The sequence below is a fragment of the Orcinus orca genome, chromosome 17, assembly GCF_937001465.1.
Source record: "Orcinus orca chromosome 17, mOrcOrc1.1, whole genome shotgun sequence".
NCBI lineage: Eukaryota > Metazoa > Chordata > Mammalia > Artiodactyla > Delphinidae > Orcinus > Orcinus orca.
Genome location: NC_064575.1, coordinates 7439902 through 7462039, shown reverse-complemented (window position 1 = coordinate 7462039; position 22138 = coordinate 7439902). Strand labels below are relative to the sequence as shown.

The following is a 22138-nucleotide window of genomic DNA, read 5'->3' as shown; positions in this document are numbered from 1 at the left end:
TTCTAAGCAGAGGGGAGATGACAGAACGACTATCTAGGGTTTTTCTCACAGTGGTGAGGTCTCTGAGTCTTCTTAAACCTGATGAGCTGGTGTATCTAAATTTCATTGTATCTGAACTTTGTCTCTGATCCAGTTCTAAAGAGCTTCAGAAGGGAGAAGTGGCAGTTTAAGGCCATTCTATTTCTGTGTTAAAAAATATTCTCCAACCTAGAAAATTAATGTCTTCACCCTATGAAATTCTTAGTCTCTTGAAATCACTAGGTTTTTAAATAACCAGGCCTTGATCCTCAATTAGAACTAAAATATACAAAGTCCTTAACTGCCAAGGTATTTGATTACCTACTTTCAAGGCAAGCCTAAAGTTATAAGCTAATCATATATATGCTAAAAGAAATCACAGTTGAATTATGGTCAATTTTTCATTATCAGAGATGAGGCTTGGAATTTTCAATGAGTCCCCAAAGTCAGTTATTTTACATGTGTATGGGGTTAAAAGCAGTGAACATTTCTTTGCTGAACTGCTGATGTATAAATCTGGGGCATATCCTACTTTACTAAGTTCTGTAATAAAATGTAAGAGCTGGAGCTATTTAAAAAAAAAAGCAATGCCCTAGTGCGTTGAACGTTTCACTTGCTCAGAGACAGAATAATTGATGGGATTTAAAAAATCATAATCATGGGGCTTCCCTGGTGGCGCAGCAGTTGAGAGTCCGCCTGCCGATGCAGAGGACACGGGTTCATGCCCTGGTCCGGGAAGATCCCACATGCCATGGAGCGGCTGGGCCCGTGAGCCATGGCCGCTGAGCCTGCGCATCCAGAGCCTGTGCTCCGCAACGGGAGAGGCCACAACAGTGAGAGGTCCGCGTACCGCAAAAAAAAAAAAAAAAAAAAAAAAAAAAAAAAAATCATAATCATGACTTTGACATTCCTAGTTTCTTTGGTCCAATTATTAATTACTATAAATCTCATTTAAATTTTCCTTGCATTTCCTTATCAACAAGTAAAAGTGTGTGATCTCTATTTCCTTTGGAATCACATGGAGATGGAGAGATAAAGAATGGTAAAGAGTGAAATAAAACAAAATAGAAATTATAAAAATATTTGCTTCTATATATTTCGAATACTTGAATTCACAAAGAAATTTGGTTTCTTTGAAGATTAAAAAAATGGCAACTCAATGGTCTACAAATGGACTGTTTCATTTCATTCAGTCTATTTTCTATAATTTTTTCTCCTTAGTAATATAAAACAGTTTCTAGCTTGGTCCCTAAATTCCCTAGTGATATGTGTTCCAGGGTCCTGCTCTCTGTTGGAGTAGAGACTGAAGGGCAGTCGGGAAAGTATGATTCACAATTTCTGCAGCACTGTAAGCCTCCAGCAACACGAGATGGAATAGGACAGTGAAAGGAGAGAAGCAAGAGTGCTAATAGGCAGTGCACTACTGAAGAAGTCCTGACCCCCTTTCTAGAGATCACTGTCAGCTATGTGCTTTTGGAAGTAGAATTTTCTATTACATTCTCCACTTAGGATGCTACTCTCCATACACCAAGTAGGCACAGCGAATAAATGAATCGAAATTCTTCCCAATCAGGATAAAACTCAACTACTGCTTCCTCTTTGAAGCCTGTCTTGATCCCTAGTCAGAAACGATCTCTGATCCTTCCCTTCTCTGATGGCCTATGGAGTCCTAAGAGGAGATGTGTTTCCTGGTGTTGACCAAATTCAGGGCTTATCCTAAAATCTTTACCAGAATGTAAGGTTGTGGGGAATTGTATTTCCTGTTGGTGATTCCAATATGTATTCGATCCCATCCCACTGCTCTTCTTACAATATGACTGACACTCCTCCCACCAAGACATGGGGCTATTGGAGGTTATATTCCATCTTCTTGAGTCAGGGGAGGGTGGGGACACTCACAAATTGTCCCAGCTGCCCCAATGGAGTATGGCTGAAAGAGTCCTGTGTGACTTCTGAGGCTATGTCATAGAAAGGAGACAGCTCCTTCTTCCCACTCCCCCATGATCTTACCCTCAGAACCCAGAGCTGGTTTTGTAAGGAAGCCTAGGATGCTTCTCAATCTGTGACCAATGGCCAGCATCAACACCAGACACGTGTGAATGAATCTTTGGATGATTTCTTTTTCTTGCCTAATTGCTCTGGATAGGACTTCCAATACCACATTGAATAAGAGTGGTAAGAGTGGGTGTCCTTGTCCGGCTCCTGATCTTAGAGGAAAAACTTTCAGCTTTTCATTGTTGAGTATGATGTTAGCTGTGGGCTTGTCATTTATGGCCCTTATTATGATGAGGTAATTTCCCTCTATACCTACTTGTTGAAAGTTTTTTTTAATCATGAATGGATGTTGAATTTTGTCAAATGCTTTTTATGCATCTATTAAGAGGATCATATGATTTTTATCCTTAATTTTATTAATGTCATCACATTGATTGATTTGCCAAAGTTGCACAATACTTGCATCCCCAGTAAATCCCACTTCATCATGGTGTATGATCTTTTCAATGTGCTGTTGAATTCAAATTTGGTTGCATTTGCTAATATTTTGTTGAGAATTGGTTCATCTATATTCATCAGGATATTGGTCTATAGTTTTCTTTTCTTCTAGTTTCCTCATCTAGCTTTGGTATCAGGGTAATGCTGGCCTCAGAAAGTGAATTTGGGAGTGTCCCCTCCTCTTCAAGTTTTTGAAAGTGTTTGAGAAGCATTGGTGTAAATTCTTTAAATGTTTGGTAGAATTCACCTGTGGACCCATTTGATTTTTGTTTTGTTTTGTTTTGTTTTTGGAGGGGAGGGCTTTATGGATTATTGATTCAATCTATTTATGTGTTATTAGTCTGTTCAGATTTTCTATTTATTCATGATTCAGTCTTGGTAGGTTGTTTATTTCTAGAAATTTATTTATTTTCTTCTAGGTTATCCAATGTGTTGGTGTATAATTGTTCCTAGTAGTCTTTATGATCCTTTATATTGCTGTGGTATGTCTTGTAATGTGTCCTTTTTCATTTATGATGTTATTTATCTGAGTCTCTTTTTTTCTTAGTTTAGCTAAAAGTTTGTCAATTTTGTTTATCTTTAAAAAAAACTAGCTCAGTTTCATTGATATTTTCTATTGTTTTTCTGGTCTATTTAATTTCTTTCTGCTCTGATCTTTATTTCTTTCCACGTGCTAATTTTGGGCTTAGTTTTGTCTTTTTCTAGTTCCTTGAAGTGTAAAATTAGGTTTTTTTATTTGAGATCTTTCTTTTTTTTCTTAAAGTAGGCATTAACCTCTATAAACTTCTCTCTTAGGTGTGCTTTTGCAGCATTGCATCGTTGTGCATTCATTTTCATTTGTTTCCAAATATTTTTTGATTTCCCTTTTGATTTTTTTCTTTGACCCATTTGTTGTACAAGTGTGTTGTTTAATTTCCACATATTTGTGAATTTTCCAACTTTCCTCCTATTGTTGAACTCTAGTTTCATACCATTGTTGTCAGAAAAGATACTTGGCATGATTTCAATCTTAAATTTGCTAAGACTTGTTTTGTAACCTATAAAATGATCTATCCTGAAGAATGTCGCTTGTGCACCTGAGAATGTGTACTCTCTGCCATTGGATGGAATGGTCTGTATATGTCTGTTAGGTCCAATTGTTTTAAAATATGGTACAAGTCTAATATTTCCTTGTTGATTTTCTGTTTGGATTATCTCTCCATTACTGAAAGTGGGGTATTGAAGTCCCCTACTGTTTTTGTGTTGTTGCTTATTACTCCCTCAGATCTGTTAGTCTTTGCTTAATATATTTAGGTGCTCCAATGTTGGGTGCATGTATATTTATGATCATTATCTCTTCTTGATGAACTGGCCCCTCTATCATTATATAATGACCTTCTTTGTGTCTTGTTATTGTTTTTGGCTTAAAGTCTATTCTGTTTGCTATAAGTATAGCTATTTATGCTTTTTTTTTGTTTGTTTCCATTTGCATGGAATATCTTTTTCCATCCCTTGATATTGAGATTGTGTAAGTCCTTAAAACTGACATGAGTCTCTTGTAGGCAGCATATAGTTGGGTTGTGTGTTTTTTAATCCATTCAGCCATATTAAGTCTTCTGATTGGAGAATTTAATCCATTAACATTTAGAGTAATTATTGGTAGGTAGGGACTTAATAATGCTATCTTATTGATTATTTTCTGACTGTTTTGTAATTCTTTTCTCTCTATCTTGCTGCCTTGCTTTGCAAATTGATGATTTTCCATAGTGGTATGCTTTGATTCCCTCTTTTTCTTTTGTGAATCTGCTATAGGTTTTTGCTTTATTTTTACTATGAGGTTTATTTGAAACATCTTATAGATATAACTATATTTTATGCTAACAGAAACTTAATTTTGCATACAAAAACTCTACCCTTTTATTGCCATCCTTTTATGTTTCTGATGTCACAATTCACCTCTTTTTATATTGTGTATACATTAACAAATTATTGTAGCTATAGGTATTTTTAATACTCTTGCCCTTCACCTTTTAATTAGCATTCAGTGGTTAACACTTCACCATATTACAGTATTAAAGTATTCTGAATTTGACTATATACTTACCTTTACCAGTGTCTGGTATATTTTCATGTTACTGATTAGCATCCTTTCATTTCACTTGAAGAACTCCTCTCAGCATTTTTCATAAGGCAGGTCTAGTGGTGATGAATTCCCTCAGCTTTTATTTGCCTGGGAAAGCCATTATCTCACCTTCATTTCTGAAGGACACTTTTGCTGGGTAAAAACTGGCTGGATTTCTTTTTCTTTCAGCACTTTGAATAACTATATCATCTCACTCTCTCTTGGCCTGTGAGATTTCTGCTGAGAAATCTGCTGATAGCTTTATGGGGGTTCCCTTGCAAGGTATAAGCTTTTCTTCTCTTGCTGCTTTTAAGATTCTATGTCTTTGGTTTTTGAAAGTTCTATCACAGTGTGTCTTGGAGAGGATTGCTTTAAGTTGATTTTGTTTGGTGACCTATGAGCTTCATGAACTTGGATATCCATCTCTCCCCAGATTTTGGAAGTTCTCAGCCATTATTTCTTTAAATAATGTTCCCTTATATCTCTTCTCTCCTTTGGAACCCAAAATATAGAAAAGCAGAGAGAAGCCTATAGAAGGTAGTTGCTAATCCCATCACTCACTTATAATTCCTCTTAGAGTTGGGGTGTGTGTCCCTTCAGTTTTTTCTTATAGTTTATACAGTACAAAATGTTACATTCCAAGCTTTTTCCCTGAATGCTATTCTATAAATATTTTTCTATTCATTTAGAGATTGTTATTACTATTAAATGATAGCAAAATATTCTAGTGAAACACATACACCATGAATTATTTAAAGATTTCATATAGCTGTATATTCAGGTGGTTTGTTTATTTTTTTAATATTATAAGACAACTCTACAATAAGAGTCCTTGTAGCTCAGTCCTTGCACAAACCTCTAGTTATTTTCTTTGGAAAAATTATTAGAAATGAAATTGGTAGGTCAACAATATGCACATTTTTGAGGCCTTTGAAAGACTCACACCCAGCTGCAGTGTAAATATTGGTTAGCGTCCAAACATCTTTTACTCTTTAGCTGGGTTTCCTGCATTCCAGCAAACATATTACTGGTATGGTGGACAGGCAGGGTGAGGCTTAGAGAAATAAACTTCAAGGACAACGTTTTGGAATAAAAAATGGCTACCTTTTAAATCTTCCAAGTATTGATGGCAGCAAGATAAGGGTAAGCTAGAACCAGATTGAATGTGTGTGTGGGCATCTCTGTTTGGTAGCTGTCATCAGGGGTCCACTTTTTCCCACAATAAGTTCCAGACCATCCTGACTTAGGATGTATACTTGAACTTGCCTGGAATAGCTGCTGTAATGGGATCCTGACTTTTGAACACCTTACACTCAGAACCTGCCACCTCTCCTTTAACTGGCCAAATTCCCAAATGATACTCATCTAAAGCTTGGAACACTTGAAAATAAAGTAACTTCTGCAGGTGTAGTTGCTGTAGGGTAGAGCTCCGTTGGGTAAGTTCTTCATAGTGATGAAATAGAATCATTTAGGACAGAAGGTATATGCAGCTGCGTGAATCTATTTTTACCTCTTGGAAAGACAGCCATTGTGTCATCTGTGTACTATGTCATTGGCTAACTGGTGGCCATTATGTCTAGAGAAAACCACCACCACCATCACCATTACTTCAGTCTTTCTGCTTAGAGAGTAATTGATGATCAATTCTTAGTACAGGATATGTATTGCTTACATTTAGCAATAAAGAAATAATCACAAGTTCCCATAATGTGAATGTGAAATGAATTAGATCCAATGGAGCATTGCCCATTGTTTACATGTCAGATCAAAATTTCTTTTTGGGGTCTGAACACATCAGATGGCAGAGAGCAGCAGCATTCTTCCTTTTCACCAAGGAAACTTTTATTGTGCCCGGTTTCTGTTTATGCATGCCCAAATTGGTCACAGAGACAAGACTTTGGTGCTTCCCTGGTCTTCCAAGTAGCTGGTGGTGGCAACGAATGGTATTTACGCTGGGAACTCTGCTTGCACTAAACTCGCTTGTGTGCTGGCAAGCAATCCAAGCGCTGGCTGTCAGGGCCGGCAAACCTGTGGTAGGCTGTTTGTCTCTGAGGTTCCTACCTCCCCTCCTTGTATACCTTCTTCACTTTCTGTTCTTCCTACTTCCTGTCTTGCAGCCTGGGTCACAGAGAAGAAAGCTCTGATAAACAAATTTTCAGTAAGTTGATAACAATGCATGTTACTCCTCCTAGAAATATTTAAAATTTAAAGTAGTTTCCCAAGAAGGAGGACATTCTTAACAAAAGAGTAATTAATTCCCAATATGTGCTTCGCTGCCATTTCCATGTGTATGTACGTCTTTATGGAGACATATATTTCCTTTGGTGGTAAGAGGGCGAGAAATGTCAGAATAAAGCGTAGAAGAATATAGCTTTGTAATGCAGTTGTTCTTATTTGGTCCAAGGATTGTTGATTGATGTGACAATTTGTCAATGTAAACAGCTATTTGGTTGGTGGAAGATTCATTCCTTTTTCATTTATAGTTCTTTACCCTTCATCTGTTCTCCTACTATTAATGGGAGCAGAATTTAGAAGCTGTTAGTGATTTGATTACTATGAAAATCACTGACTATTTTCTTGCTTTGTTAAAAAAATTCTTCATGGTTCACTGCAGCAAATTTCTTCCTGATTATCCTGGAAATGTTCGCATAGCTCATTGTATTCTTTTTGAAATATGGAAAACATTTGCTACAATTCCTAGTCACTAGTGGAACATGTAGGGCTTTAAAAACGTAAACAAGATAAATGCATCTGGTCCTGTACTTATACTCCAACTCTTCCTGTTCTTTTGGAATTCAAATTTCTTTTTAGGTACAAATACCTACTCATAAAAGGCAAAGAAAGATTGAAGAGACTGTATTCAAATAAAACAGGCGCTTTTCTAGTGTGATTTCATGGTACATATCTTTTAAATTATTTTATGTGCTTTTATTAAGAAGAAAATTTTACTTTATCCTTTTGGTAATAGGTAGTATACATTAGAATCTACGGGAAGCATTATGTATTTTCGCCTTTAATTTTGTTTGGAGGAATAAACCCTAAAAAGAAAAATAATTTCTTTGGTCTTTTAGGATAGTTATTACTACGTATTGTACAGAAAAAGCTCCATATATATTTTCATTTTATTTGTTACCCAATTTTTAATGACTTTATTTCAATGTACCAGGAGCTTCTCTTTGGGTGGATCAAGCTACGAGGATTCATCACCATGAGAAAATAGTTCAGTGCCGCAAAAGAGAATGTGCCTTGTAGGTCTGTTGAGTTGACTCAGCACAAATCAGTAGCTAAAATTCAGGTAAAGGTAATAAATATCTCACAAGAAGACCAAGACTCTGATTCTTCGTTTCTTAGGCCGTTTCTGAAGAAGTCATTTAATTTCTCAAGTTGCATCAAATGTTGCTCTGATGTTTTAATTTCTTTGATTCACTCTCTCTAAATACCAATAGCATTTACTGTATGAAATTCCATTAGCACGTTGACATTCTGCTCTTTTCTAAAATGGATCATAGCACATAGAAAGGGCATTCAAACTGCCACCACTACCACCATCACTGTCACCAACATCAACAACTTGATTCTGGCTTGGGTTGAAGTAAATTCATCTTTGTGGGATTTCACAGAGCAAAGGTGGAGTGAAGAGGTATCTCCCAGTCATGCTGTGCTTTATTAAACACATGGATCCACAGAGGACTAAAGTTGCACTGCAGAAATGGGTCAGGTCAAGCAAATCAATATTTAATTAGCAAAAGAAGTGCACCATTGAAATGGATGGGAATCTCATAGAAAATTGTTCCTGGAAAATTTTCCTTTATTTATTTATTTAGGTATTTATTTACCGTAGGTAAAACGTTATTCTCTGTTTAGAAGAAGTCTTTACGTGCTGATCAAATGTCAGTCCTTGAGGGTTTAGGGTCTTATTCATAAAGTGATTAAGAAAAGTATATGATGAGATTTCTGGAGAAAGCATAGGCTATTCACTTAGTGAGAAAATGAAAGGACTCAATGTTGATACATAAACTTTTTATCATGTGGAACTCAACCAATTCACAGTCACAGTTTTCACACCTAGATCCCCAGGATTCATGCACTTATCAGTCTAAGAAGTGTACGGTGAGTGGCTGCCACGTGTTGGCACTGGGATGACTGTTGGAGATGAAAGGTGAATGAAAATCTCTGTTTTTCGGAAGTTTATAGCCTTGTGAGAAGACAAGACTTCACAGAAATAACTATGGAAATTAAAAGAGGCATGAAAATTGCTGTGACATTCTGATGGACTAACTCCAGCCTGGCGAGAGTTAGGAAAAGCTTCACCAAAGAGGTGACACTGATTGGAGCTGAGTCCTGAAGAAAGAGTAGGAGTTGAAGATGGAGAAGAAAGGAAGGCATCAGAGGCAAAGTGAACAGCATGTTCAAAGACACAAAGCAGAGCTTCTCAGAGTCCTTCCGAAGCACGGGGGCGGGGGAGGGTACTCTCTCAAAATGCAGATTCCTGGGCTCACGCAGCTATATTTGGAATCAGAATCTCTGTGGGCGGGGCCTGATAATTTACATTTCGGCAAGCGTTCAAATGTATTCTTATGTATGCCACAGTGTGAGAACCACTGGTGTGGGGGAGAGACAAGAACTTCTAGATTCCCTAATATTATTAATAATGAAGGTATCATAGGTATTACATGCCACAGTGTGAGAACCACTGGTGTGGGGAGAGACAAGAACTTCTAGATTTCCTAATATTATTAATAATGAAGGTATCATAGGTAGTACATATTACATGCCACAGTGTGAGAACCACTGGTGTGGGGGGAGACAAGAACTTCTAGATTTCCTAATATTATTAATAATGAAGGTGTCATAGGTACATATTACATGCCACGGTGTGAGAACCACTGGTGTGGGGGGAGACAAGAACTTCTAGATTTCCTAATATTATTAATAATGAAGGTGTCATAGGTAGTACATATTACATGCCACAGTGTGAGAACCACTGGTGTGGGAAGAGACAAGAACTTCTAGATTTCCTAATATTATTAATAATGAAGGTGTCATAGGTACATATTACAATTATTATCATAGTCTGGCAGTTTGATGTCAGATAAAGTCAATTTCCTAGGCAACTGTTGTCCTTGCTTTTCTCTGTGCTTTTTAAATTTTCATATCTGGAGGACCATCACTGGTTGAGTTGTGTCCCCCAAAAGATATGTGCAAGTCCTGTAACCCGCAGTACCTGCAAAGGTGACTTTATTTAGAAAAAGGATCTTGGCAGATGAAATCAAGTTAAGATGAGGTCCTAAGAGTGGGTCCTAATCCAATATGATGTCCTTATGAGAAAGGAGAGATGCAGAGAGAAGCGCACACAGGGGAATTCTGTGTGATGCCAGAGGCAAAGTGGGGAGTTTCGCTGCCACGAGTCAAGGCGCGCCTGGAGCTCCCAGTAGACAGAAGAAGCAAAAAAGGATCCGCCTTCAGAGAAGTCAGAGGGAGCACGGCCCTGCCAACAACTTGATTTCAGACTTCTAGCCTCCAGAACTGTGAGAGAATAAATTTCTGTTACTTAAAAAAAAAAAAAAAAAAAAAAAGGATTTCTAGATTTTCCCTGAAAAAAGTCAGTCTTACAATGGAATGTAGAGATTCAGCAGGCCCTTCGGGGAATACGGTAGACTGAGTGGTTGCCATATTGGTAGAATTTTTAGGGGTCAGGTGATCCGGGCTGTGTCAGGACATCTCCTCCAAAGCACTGCATCTTACCCTGTCTTTCACGAAGAAGGGATCACAATGCCTGTGTGGCCTCTTTGGACTGTAGAAGCAGCGGGTTCCACGGCTGGAAATACTGCTGCAGCTCCCATGCTAAGTGGACCAAAAGGCTACTTACGAGCTCTGAATGGGACCGAGTAGGAAAGGTCCCTGCAGCAGGTGTGGGATGTATCAGCAGCGGGGCAGAAGGTGTGTGGAGCACGTAGAAGGCCCCAGTGGGAGAATCACTAAGCAGGCCCCCAGCCTCCGCTGTGCTCAAGCCATTTCAGAGCAGCATGGAATTACACACTTTTGAAAAGCAGCTCCTGCTGTGTTACTGGGCTTTGGAGCACCCCGTGGCCATGCAGCTGGATCTGTCCATCATGAGCAGGGCAGACCTAGTAAATCATAAAGTCAGGCTGGCCCAGCAACAATCCAACGTGAGATGAAACAGAGAGTCCAGGATTGAGGTCCAGCAGCTCTAGTGGGCAAAGCAGACGGCGTGAACAGCAGTGCACACCCCAATGCGCCATGTCTGTTGTTCCTTCCCCAAGTGGCTTAGCCCCATAGCCATACAGAGCTTCCCACTGGAGGGAGAAAAAACCCATGCTTGCTTGTAGAGGGTGAGCTCGTTAGGTGGGTGCAAACTGCAACGGACCACCACCATGTTGCAGGCTCCCTGCGAGGCGGCCTTGCTAGAGTGTGGTGAGAGAAAATTCTTCCAGTGGGCAGTGCACCTGGTCACCCACTTTAAAATGAAAGAGAAGTGGCCCAGAGTTAGAAATCAAGAGAATCCTGGGAAATAGTGAATGGCCTGGCCAACTGGGCAGGGGTTTAGAAGGAAAAAGATTGGAAGACCACGGCTGTGTGTGGATGGACACATGGAGGGGACCTGACGACCTTTGTGTCACACGTTAACACGAGACAGGGTAGCCTCAGAAGAGACACTAAACAACGGAGCAGACAGAACGCCCCAGCCTCATTGGTAACCACCCTAGTGCTGGCGTGAGGAGCCCCTGAATGCAGGGGCCGTGGTGACTATGCAAGGGCCCAACAGCACGGACCTACACCCACCAAGACCCGTCTGGCTGTGGCTGCCATAGAAAGTCTAAACTGCCAGCTCGGAGAAGAAGTACGAGAGCTTCTGTCTTCTCCAGAGCCCTGCCCTGGATCACTTCCGTCCTATCCCAAAGGGGCCTCGGATTCACCCTCAGAATAGCTTCTTGAAAAATCCGAGAGATTGTTCACTTTGGAAACACTACCATCATACTTAGAATTCTTAAAACTTTTCACCTGCTGAGCTGCTAAACTGGACAGATCCAGTTTTCTTATTTTTAGTTTTCCTTTTCCTTTGTGGATTATTACAGGATATTGAATACAGTTCCCTGTGCTATACAATAGGACCGTGTTGTTTATCCATTCTATATACAATAGTTTGCATCTGCTAATCCCAAACTCCCAATCTATCCCTCCCCCACCTACCCCTCCCCCTTGGCAACCACAAGTCTGTTCTCTATGTCTGTGAGTCTGTTTCTGTAAGATCTAGTTTTAGTCCTAGTAGAAATAAGATTTGACTTAAAATTCTTCACGTTGTCTTTAGACAGTTAATAAACTGACATTTATTGAAGAAGTCAGTTTTAATAGCACTAAAACAGCATCACAGAACTCTCATGTTGGGAGAGGTGGAGGCCTCATGCAAAGGCCATGGGTGAGAAGTTGATTTTCTTTAAAACTCCACTTCCCCCATCTTTTAAATCAAATGTGTCTCAATTTCTGTAGGAAAACTCAAAAGCATTAATATTACCTTTCATCAGTTCACAGTATCTCATAATAACGGGTGAAAATCTCATAGAATGTACTTTAAAACACCAATTGTGTTTGAGAGAAAAAAACCAAAGTGATCTTTCACAGAAGCCACCGGTCATATAAAAGACCAATTCCATAGCTCGGAAAACATAAGAACATTCATTTGTAATGTTTGTAATCCGTCAAGATGTGAATACACAGAAGTCTAGCTTTTGAGAAATCCATTCTTGGCAGGAGAGCAATTTCCACCGGCAGAAGTAATCCTTGAATCAGTTAATGAATTATCTGGAATTTCAACATCCAGATAAAACCTGCTTGTTTGGGATAAACCCGCTTTGTGGCTCCAAATTTGTAAAACTTTGTCCTGCCCTGTATTTTGAACTTTATCAAAGTGACTGGCAAAAAAAAAAGTCTCTATAGGATTTTGCCCTAGAGGGACAGCATCATACAATGATCTCTGGAGGTGTGATGTCACTACAGCACAGGACAAAAGCTTCTCTGGTTTTCAGTGATAGAAATGATCACGGTGTATACTGTAAGCTGACGGCAGAAGAGGCGTCTACATTCCTTCACCGCAGGCAACTAGGCAGAAGAACCGAACTCTCTGAATGCCTGATGAATAATCCAATGGCACATGGAACTTGAAAGAGAACAGGAATTGCCTCAGGCATCTTTCCAAAGACTGTGCCTTTGGGAGGCCTCTGCTTTTAGAGATTTTGATAGCAAAATAATCAGTGTTTCTTGTATTGAATTAATAGCTTAAAATTGAATGAAGTCATATTAGGAACTTACACCTTTGTTTTAGGGAAGACTTAGCTTTGCACTTCCTGGGGTTCCGCCACCCTTCTGAAAATCTTGTACACCTGCCTCGCCAGTTCTACTTCTCAGCAAGCGCTTGGCTCTCTCACTGTGCTGTGTGCTGTGCCCTGAATTCTCTCCAGTCCTAATGCCCCCAAGTCTCTGCTCTGTTGGAAATCCTCCCCTGCCACCCCTGCCTCCTGGTATCCTATCCATTCTTGAAGATCTAGTTCAAATATCTCTTCCTTGAAGAAACCTCTCATCTGTACAACAGGGATCAGTCTCTCCGTGGTAAGATCACTCACAGAATTCATCACATTCAGTTGTGTTAATGAAACTGAGCAGGACCCTGTGGGGCTCCTGGGCATGGAAGCCTTTCAAACAGTTGCTAATCAGGGAAGGGAGGGGATGCAGATATGAGAGAGGAGCAGTAAAGAAACAACAGTGCCACCTTGGAGCAGGGTCCCAGCCCCCCCCATAAGGGAAACACATAACAATATCTTTAAGCTCTTCTGCAGAACTAAAACCCCTGAACCAATGCAAGATGCTAACTACTTGATGAAGCATTCTTCAGAGATCAGGAGACCACCCGGGGCCAGATTAAAGGAATGCGCGGGGTGGGGTGGGGGGGTGGGGGTGGGGGTGGGGGGGTGGGGTTGGGGGCCTGCCCTGCACACACCCTGCACCTTATCAGCAACCCCGCCCTTGAACCATGGCTATAAAACTCACCAAATCCTCTCAGGTTGGGACACATAGTTTCTGGAGGGCACAAGTCCACTGTGTCTCCCTTTGCCTGGCAAAGCAATAAAGCTGTTCTTTTCTACTTCACCCAGAACTGTCTCTGAGATTCGATTCAGCACCGGCGCACAGAGGCCGAGATTTCGGCATAGGGTTTCGGCTAATGCAAAACCTACTTAGTACAAGTGTATCTCCTTCTCCGAAACACAAGTTGAGATGGGGACTTGCCTCCCTTTTCCTCCCCTCCCCTGCTTTGCACACAGCCTGTGCAGGCGTCTACTTCCTGCATGTCAACACTTAACACAGACTCCTGCCACTGAGGTCTGAACTGTCTGCCTCCCACCCACCCCACCCTTCAGCAAGATTGTAAGCTTCAGGAGGGTGGTTGTTCTGGAAGTATCTTGGGAGTCATTGTACCCAGTGTTCAAATCACGTGAAGAGCGCAGGACCCACAGAAGGCGTTTAGTATATATTTGTCGCTGCTTTATCCCTCTGCACTTGCTTTCATAGTGTGATAAAATTAATAATTATTTTTTCATTTGGGTCAAACTGCATTAATTAATAAGCCTTCCCAATCTGTCAAGTGCTTTTGGAAATGAAATAATATTATCGTCGTCTAAGCCCAGTTCGCTTCCTCTAAAGCAGAGGCCAGGCACCATTATTAATGACGTGAATGCTTTGGAAGATTACCAGATTGTTTATACAGTCGAGAGTGAACTTCTGCAGGCACTTGGCCTCTCTTAAATCAGCAAAAGCCACAATGTTGGATCCAAAGGAAGGTACACAAATGAACACAGGGTACATTTCCAGTGTTGTAACTTTTCCTTTAACAAAAGGATCTGTGGAAGCAACCTGTAACCCTATGTGTATTCCTGTGACTTCTCAACAGGTAACACTAAGGAATTGTAGCAAACTGGAAACGATCATGTGCTACACTAAGTACATTAGAAATACGTACGATTTATACCTGTGGTTTTCTAATTTTGTAATGTGTAATACAACTGTGAGGATTTGGTACAAGAGTTGGCAGAATGTTTTCGTCTAAACACTGTTACATTAACTAACTGGCTGTTCTGCAGGGGAAAATGTAACTTAGGAAAACTTCAGCTGAATGGCGTGAATGTGCGGAGTTCCAACTCCTTGACCGCAGTGAAACCCTATTACCCAAGTTTAGAAACTGTTTACATAAAATAACACTGAATCTTAGAACTTCTCAGATATGCAAACCCAAGATTAAATAACAACATGAATGACGCAAACCAGGGAAAAGGCTGTTACCCTTCTCTAAAATAGGTCTTTTCATGGAAATAAAATAGGTGATATATATTTTTTTCTGAGTTAAAATTTGGTTCATTTTCATTTAGGGTTGCTATTTGTTCACCATTCTCCCAGCTGCATAACATTTTTGGAATGTTCTTAGAAACCAAAGATCCAGACTCCTTCACTCTAGTGAAAAGAAAATACAAATGCAGAGTGGAGATTTTATGCCCAAGACCGTATTTTGAATTCTGCAGGGGGCATCCCACAGACGCTACTTCCAGTTCTTTCATAATCACTTCTGACATTTTCCAAGACAAGAACAATGAAGTTGAAATGCGGTGAAAGCTGATTGTGTGAATTTATTTGGTTTTACTTACTTGGAATTAGGGCCATTTGGGGAAAATTTACTCTGCGCTATCACTGAGGATGAGAAAACACCCTCCTCACCGGCCTGCACAGGCTTTTCTACTTTCATATCTATGTCTGGGTCCGTTTTTGCAAACCTTCCCCCTTTTCAACTTTGGAGCCATGATAACTATTTTGGCTCTGATCTTTAAATAATTTTGTGTCTATTAAAAATGCTCAAATACATCATAACTTGATAAATGTCTTCCTTATGATAGTTGTAGAATAGCAGTTAGGTGTGGGTTCTGGAGTCCAACTTCATAGATCTAAAACCTGAGCCCATTGTTTCCCGGCTAGTTGCTGAGCCTCTCCAAGCTTCCGGGCACCATCTCTAAGATGGAGACGACAGCTGAACCTCTGTCTCAGGGTTGTTATGAGAATAAATGAGATAACGTTTGTATATAGCTTAGCAGCGTCTGCTAGGCAGTGAGTGCTCAAAAAATGGTAGCTATTGTTTATATGTGGGTTACCATTACTGTGCGATCTTCTCATTTTTCAAATTCTATTGGGAATATCATCTTATTTGGCCCTTCATTAGAATCATAACTGGGTCATCCTAAGTTATCTCTGCCAGAGAGGTGCTTCAGGCCTCACCTTACCGAGCACTGATACTAATTCATTTCTTTTTAATTTATCAAGGGACTTCCATCAGCTACTAATTTAGCAGAGCCCAGAGTCTCCCTGTGTGTCCTTGAGCTGAGATGCAGAAGATCAAGTATGTAAGTGAGGAACAGATATGAACTGCTTAGCCTGCCAGCTGTTCACCTTCTTGTTTTTCAAAGCGGCTCTTAGCAGCAAGCAGGACACAAGAGGAAGGTTGTTTTAAGTTGGAACTTGATTTAATGTGTTCTGGACACAAAATTTTCACTTTCAGCCCCATCAAGCCTGAAATACATGAACTACAACCTGCAGTGTATTCAGTGCACTGTAAGTGGCCTAGACGTCAAAGGGAATCAGGCATTAGGGGAAATCTGATCCTGTTGAGAAGTGGCTCCTTCAGGCTGGCTTAAGACGGATGTGCTTGGGCTTCCCTGCTGGCGCAGTGGTTAAGAATCCGCCTGCCAATGCATGGGAAACGGGTTCGAACCCTGGTCCGGGAAGATCCCACATGCCGCGGAGCAGCTAAGCCCGTGCTCCACAACTACTGAGCCTGCGCTCTACAGCCTGCGCACCACAACTGTTGAGCCCGTGCGCCACAACTACTGAAGCCCGAGTGCCTAGAGCCCATGCCCCGCAACAAGAGGAGCCACCGCAATGAGAAGCTCGTGCGCAGCAACGAAGATCCAATGCAGCAAAAAATAAATATAAGTAAAATAAATTTAAAAAAAAAAAAAAAGATGGGTGTGCTTGACTTGGTTCCTGACTTGGGAAGCAGGGACAGGGAAGTTAACAGTGGCCCCTCTGGAGCAGGGACAGAAAAGCCTTTCCAGATTCCTTTCTCTTAACGTCTGACTTTAGGCAGACTGAAGTGGCCGTAGCTGAGGCCACAGGTCCATTGGCTCCACGCACAGAAGGGACAATTGCGGTGTGGGAACACGACACTCAGCTCTGTCAGTGCTCAGACCTGCAGGGTCCAGGGCCTGTTTGCTGAGAGCGGAAAGAAAAAGGCTACTTCCAGTTTATATGGGGTGGAAATTGTTGCTCTGCCTTGTTTAGCTCTGTTGCAACTTGTTGACTTTTATTCTAGTTAAGACTCATCAAGGGGTAAAAATCTATAGAACCTGAAAGGATATTTATAACAGAAAGTAATCTAAGGATTATTTTTCTTTTTCTCCACTCTGTCTTTATTCAGAAAAAAATTTACATGCAATGTGCTTAAATTGAAACAGATTTTTACAGTTCAAATCATAATTCTGATACTAAATAGTTGTTTTACTTTGGTCCCTTAATATTTCTGGATGTCTGCTTCCTCAGATAAAAAAATGAGGGGCTTGGAATAGATGAGCTATAAAGACCCTGTCAGATTTAAAAACTTTATGGTTCTTCCAGAGGCTTAATTTATAAAAAAATATACACTCCCGTATCCCAGTCAATCCCAGACAATGGGCTGTTTTTCACAAACATTACTGATGTAGCATGTATTTTCAGTTTCCTTTGAAATGGAGAACAATGTGACACATTTAAAAGCTAGCTCATGAGAATATTACCCTGCGTTTATCAATCCTTCTAGTTAATTCTCTTGATAAGGACCATATGATAGAAACCTTCCTTTGCTGCAAAACTAACAGCAATCTAGACTGTATTTGATAATACGGTACATGCACGCTGTAATAGCTCTGAAAAATGATTTCATATTTGTTGCCAATTGAGTTTGCTTGAGTTGAGAAAAAGAAGAAAATTCACTTTTATGTTCATCTGTCCTGAATGACTGAACAGTTAAAAAGACATATGGTTTCTCCAGATCGTTAGAAAGTATAGCTGTTAATTTCAACGTGGATTGCTCTTGTGCTGATGATCCAGAAATGATTGCTATTAAGATAATAAGAAATTTCTTTTTCAGTTTTAAGAAAATATTCTTCTGTTCACATACATGCTTTCTTAGGATGAATTAAAGGATGTTTACTAAGAAAGATAGGAGAGTAACTGAATAATGGAAAGCAGCATTATTTTAATAAATAACTCAGTTCACGGATGTAGTTTCCTACATTTCATCTATCTAACAGCAATCTGGCTCGTGTCTAACCATTGGTGATAGCTAAAAGAGATAGTAAAGATCTGTTTCCTTAGAGAGGAACAAGGCTGGGAGATATTGGGTAAGCGAGGTCAATGGCTCCTCGTCTTTATATTCACTTTTAGTAACAAAGCTCCTATTCCGGATTAGGGGCAAACACCAGAGTACATATTTTTAATGATGTGTTAACTTCTAAATGCATAAGTAAAAAAATACAACAAAGGGCTTCCCTGGTGGCGCAGTGGTTGAGAGTCCGCCTGCCGATGCAGGGGACGCGGGTTCGTGCCCCGGTCCAGGAAGATTCCACGTGCCGCGGAGCGGCTGGGCCCGTGAGCCGTGGCCGCTGAGCCTGCGCGTCCGGAGCCTGTGCTCCGCAACGGGAGGGGTCACAGCAGTGAGAGGCCCGCGTACCGCAAAAAAAAAAAAAAACCAAAAAACCACAAAGTGATGGTACATTAGCCAGTAGACATTCTGCACACAGAGATACTTAAGGGATGCTTTTTAAAAGCAAAAAACCAACCCATCTATACTGATAGTACTTCTCTTAATACTTTTCAATCTCTGATATCCTATCTGGAAACATGGCACACATGCGCGCATGCACACGCGCGCACACACACACACCTCTTGAGTTGTTGATGGCGGGGAAGGAGGACACACCCTTCAGTGGCAGCAGTGGCAGTGCTGGGTGGGGCTGGGAACCCGAGTCACGGCAGGAGCACCGCAGGAGCACCGTGTGTACTGTTCCCTTATCTCCAAAGGCAGCTGCAGAACAAGGTACCCAGGAGAGGGGGAGGGCAACACGGGGTGTGAACTGGGGAGCATCCTCAACCGCTGCTCAAGGATGATGCCTCTGTCTCCAGCTCACTTTTAACAGCAGTGATACAGAGAGAGTGTGGAAAGTGAGTGACGGGAGAAGAGGACAGTGAGACGGAGGGTGAGGGAGAGAAACTGAGGGAGGGGAGAACGTCTGTCCATGAAGCACGGACGTGGCCTCAGAGAAGGGCGACCAGTCATCCGGGGTTGCCTGTTGTCCTCATATAATTAGAAATAGTGTTCCTTCACTCTAAAAGTGTCAAATATGGATGACAAATTGTTACCCCAGATACATGCCCCAAATGCTGGTAACATAACTGATGACAGGTCACCAGTCCTGGGGCTCTAAAGGGTCAACCGACACAGCCAGGGAAGGAAAATTGCTGAGGGTTCGCTGATAACTCGGACAAAAAGGGAGAAAGTGTCACTGCATTCTTCCTGTGTATTTCTATGATTTGATTGGTAGGCTGCCGGCAGCTTAGCAGCGTGGCTGTGTGGAGGTGTTTTTGTATCAAATATTACAATCTTAAGGTTCAATAAGACTTTCCCCTCGTCACATCTCTCCCACTGTCTCTGTCTGCCTTTTGCTGCTAAGACAGACCCAGTGGTGCTCATACCCTCGTGTTATCCCTTCCCCTCGAACGTAGGCTGGGATTTTGGGACTTGCTTCTAGCAGATAGAATGGGGCACGGGGGATGGGATGCCTCTTCCAGGTTAAGTTATAAAAAGACTCTGGATTCATCCTGATTCTCTCCCTCCCTCTCTCTCAAACTGGCAGCCATGTCCTGAGCTGCCCTGTGGAGAGACCCACGTGGAAAGGAACTGATGTCTCCGGCCACCGGCTTCCAGGGACGGAGGCTGCCCGTGGCCACGTGAGTGAGTGTGGAAGCAGACCCTGCCCCAGCAGAGCCCCAAGATGACAGCAGCCCCAGGTGACACCTTGACTACAGACTCGTGAGGGACAGAGGCTGGCACGCAAGCCAAGCCCCGAGTCCTGACCCACAGAAGCCGTGAGATGATGTTTTTTAAACTCGTATTTTGGAATAATTTATTATGCAGCAATCGATAACTTAGATGAACATCAATTTTGTCCCCTTTCAAGGTTCGTGGATTAGCTTCCCACCGACCACACCCGATTAAAGCAAATCCTGTAACTGGGCTATCACTGAACAAGGTTAATCGAATGTCTGCTGCTTAGTAGGAGGGCAGGGAGTCAAGAGTTTCTGAGGGAAACGGCCCCAGTGAGAGGGTGTATATGCAGGGGAGGTGTAATCCTGGAGAATGTGCCCAGGGCAGACCTGGCCTTACTCCCGTCCAAAGTCTCTTACAGTTCGTATCGTCTATGGGAAGACTCCATCTAGACTCCTCACGTGCAGCCACTTCCCCTTCTTATGAGCTGCTCTTCAGCGATGGGGTCCTCATACAGGTTCTCCACCCGAGACCCCGACCCTTCTAGTCCATTTCATTTGGGGCGGAGGCCGAGGCCAGGCACGTGGAGCTCTCGCTCTTACTTTGTTTGGAGAGTGATGTTTCCACTTCCTGCTGCTGACTAGCGAAACTTCGGTTGACTCGTTCCACATTTTACTTTGTAGGTTTGCAAGCACAGCTGATGTCATGGATAAATGAGGCCCCCGTTTCTCTCTGATAAGGGCTCTTATCTGGTTTCATTCACTCTTGAGAAGCAACAAAACCTGGTGGTTCAGAGCTTGGCTCTGGATCTTGACTTCCTGGTTTCTGGTTCTGCTCTCATGTTTACCAGCTGTGTGACCTTGGGCAATCTGCTTCACCTCTCTGTGTACCCGTGTACTCAACCAAACGCTGGGTAATAATAACTGTTACTGAGCACTGATGACCATGTATCTCTTATTTATTTATTTTTTAAAAAGTTTATTTATTTTTGGCTGCATTGGGTCTTCATTCCTGCGTGTGGGCTTTCTCTAGTTGTGGCGAGCGGGGGCTACTCTTCGTTGCGGTGCGCGGGCTTCTCATTGCAGTAGCTTCTCTTGCTGTGGAGCATGGGCTCTAGGCACGTGGGCTTCAGTAGTTGCAGAGCGTGGGCTCAGTAGTTGTGGCTCGTGGGCTCTAGAGTGCAGGCTCAGTAGTTGTGGCGCACGGGCTTAGTTGCTCTGCGGCATATGGGATCTTCCTGGACCAGGGATGGAACCCGTGTCCCCTGCATTGGCAGGTGGATTCTTAACCACTGGGCCACCAGGGAAGTCCCATGTGTCTCTTATTTATAAACACTAGATATGGTTAGCTATTTTTTTGTTTTGTTTTTTTTTTAGGAAAGAACTAGAAACTGAGTTTGACTTTTTATTTATTTATTAGGCTGTGCCAGGTCTTAGTTGCAGCATGTGGGATCTAGTTCCCTGACCAGGGACTGAACCCAGGCCCCCTGCGTTGGGAGCGCAGAGTCTTATCTACTGGACCACCAGGGAAGTCCCAAGAAATGGTTAACTGTTTTACAATGCTGAAAATCAGGAATACATGAGAACAGTCTCACAGCGCGAGCATGAGGAAGTTAGCCTGTGCTTACAGGACTGCCTGGCTTTCAGAGAATGCTCTGTGAACCTCAGCTATTATTATCACAATATCATTTGGCACAAATATAAAGCAATCATTTAAAAATCAAAAAACTTTCTTGAGCTCTGACTACTTTCTCCAACTTAAATTTTTAGAAGTTGCTGTGCATTGTGAAATAACCCATGGACATAGAGTGGATTCTTAGAGAGTGGTTCATGACTCAGGTTCCTCAAAAGAAATAAGCCCTCCCTCTGCAAAGCCTTTGGAAGTCATTTGTATTCAAAGAGTGGGGATAAGTCCTGAATTCTTTCAAGAAAAGAGAAATTGCCTATTTAATGGGTGAAAAGAGAACACTACAGAATCGTTTATGGAACTTTTGAGGAACTGAAATATGTGAAATAAATGAGGCATTGTGGAAAAGTCAGTTCTGTTAGTCAAAGGAGAGTGTGATTTAAGTTTCACTATTTTTAAAAAATTAATTAATTTATTTTTTATTTTTGGCTGTGTTGGGTCTTCATTGCTGTGCGTGGGTTTTCTCTAGTTGCGGCGAGCGGGGGCTACTCTTCGTTGCGGTGCACAAGCTTCTCATTGTCGTGGCCTCTCTTGTTGCAGAGCACGGGCTCTAGGATCGCAGGCCTCAGTAGTTGTGGCACACGGGCTTACTTGCTCTGCAGCATGTGGGATCTTCCCGGGCCAGGGCTCGAACCCACGTCCCTTGCATTGGCAGGCAGATTCTTAACCACTGCACCACCAGGGAAGGCCCCTAAGTTTCACTATTT

The 22138-nt window shown here is 41.7% G+C and overlaps 1 protein-coding gene across 3 annotated transcripts in view; it reads left to right on the top strand.

Annotated features, from left to right (window-relative positions):
- Window positions 1-22138, top strand: part of CA8 (carbonic anhydrase 8) — a 217758-nt gene that overhangs the window by 82071 nt on the left and 113549 nt on the right. The window contains exon 3 of one of the 3 annotated variants that reach the window (XM_049700156.1): window positions 19615-19768. The exons of the other annotated variants lie outside the window; for them this stretch is intronic. Within the exon in view, the coding sequence (XP_049556113.1) occupies window positions 19753-19768 (16 nt within the window). The 5' untranslated portion in view covers window positions 19615-19752. The remainder of the gene's footprint in view (window positions 1-19614; window positions 19769-22138) is intronic. 3 annotated transcript variants of the gene reach the window in all.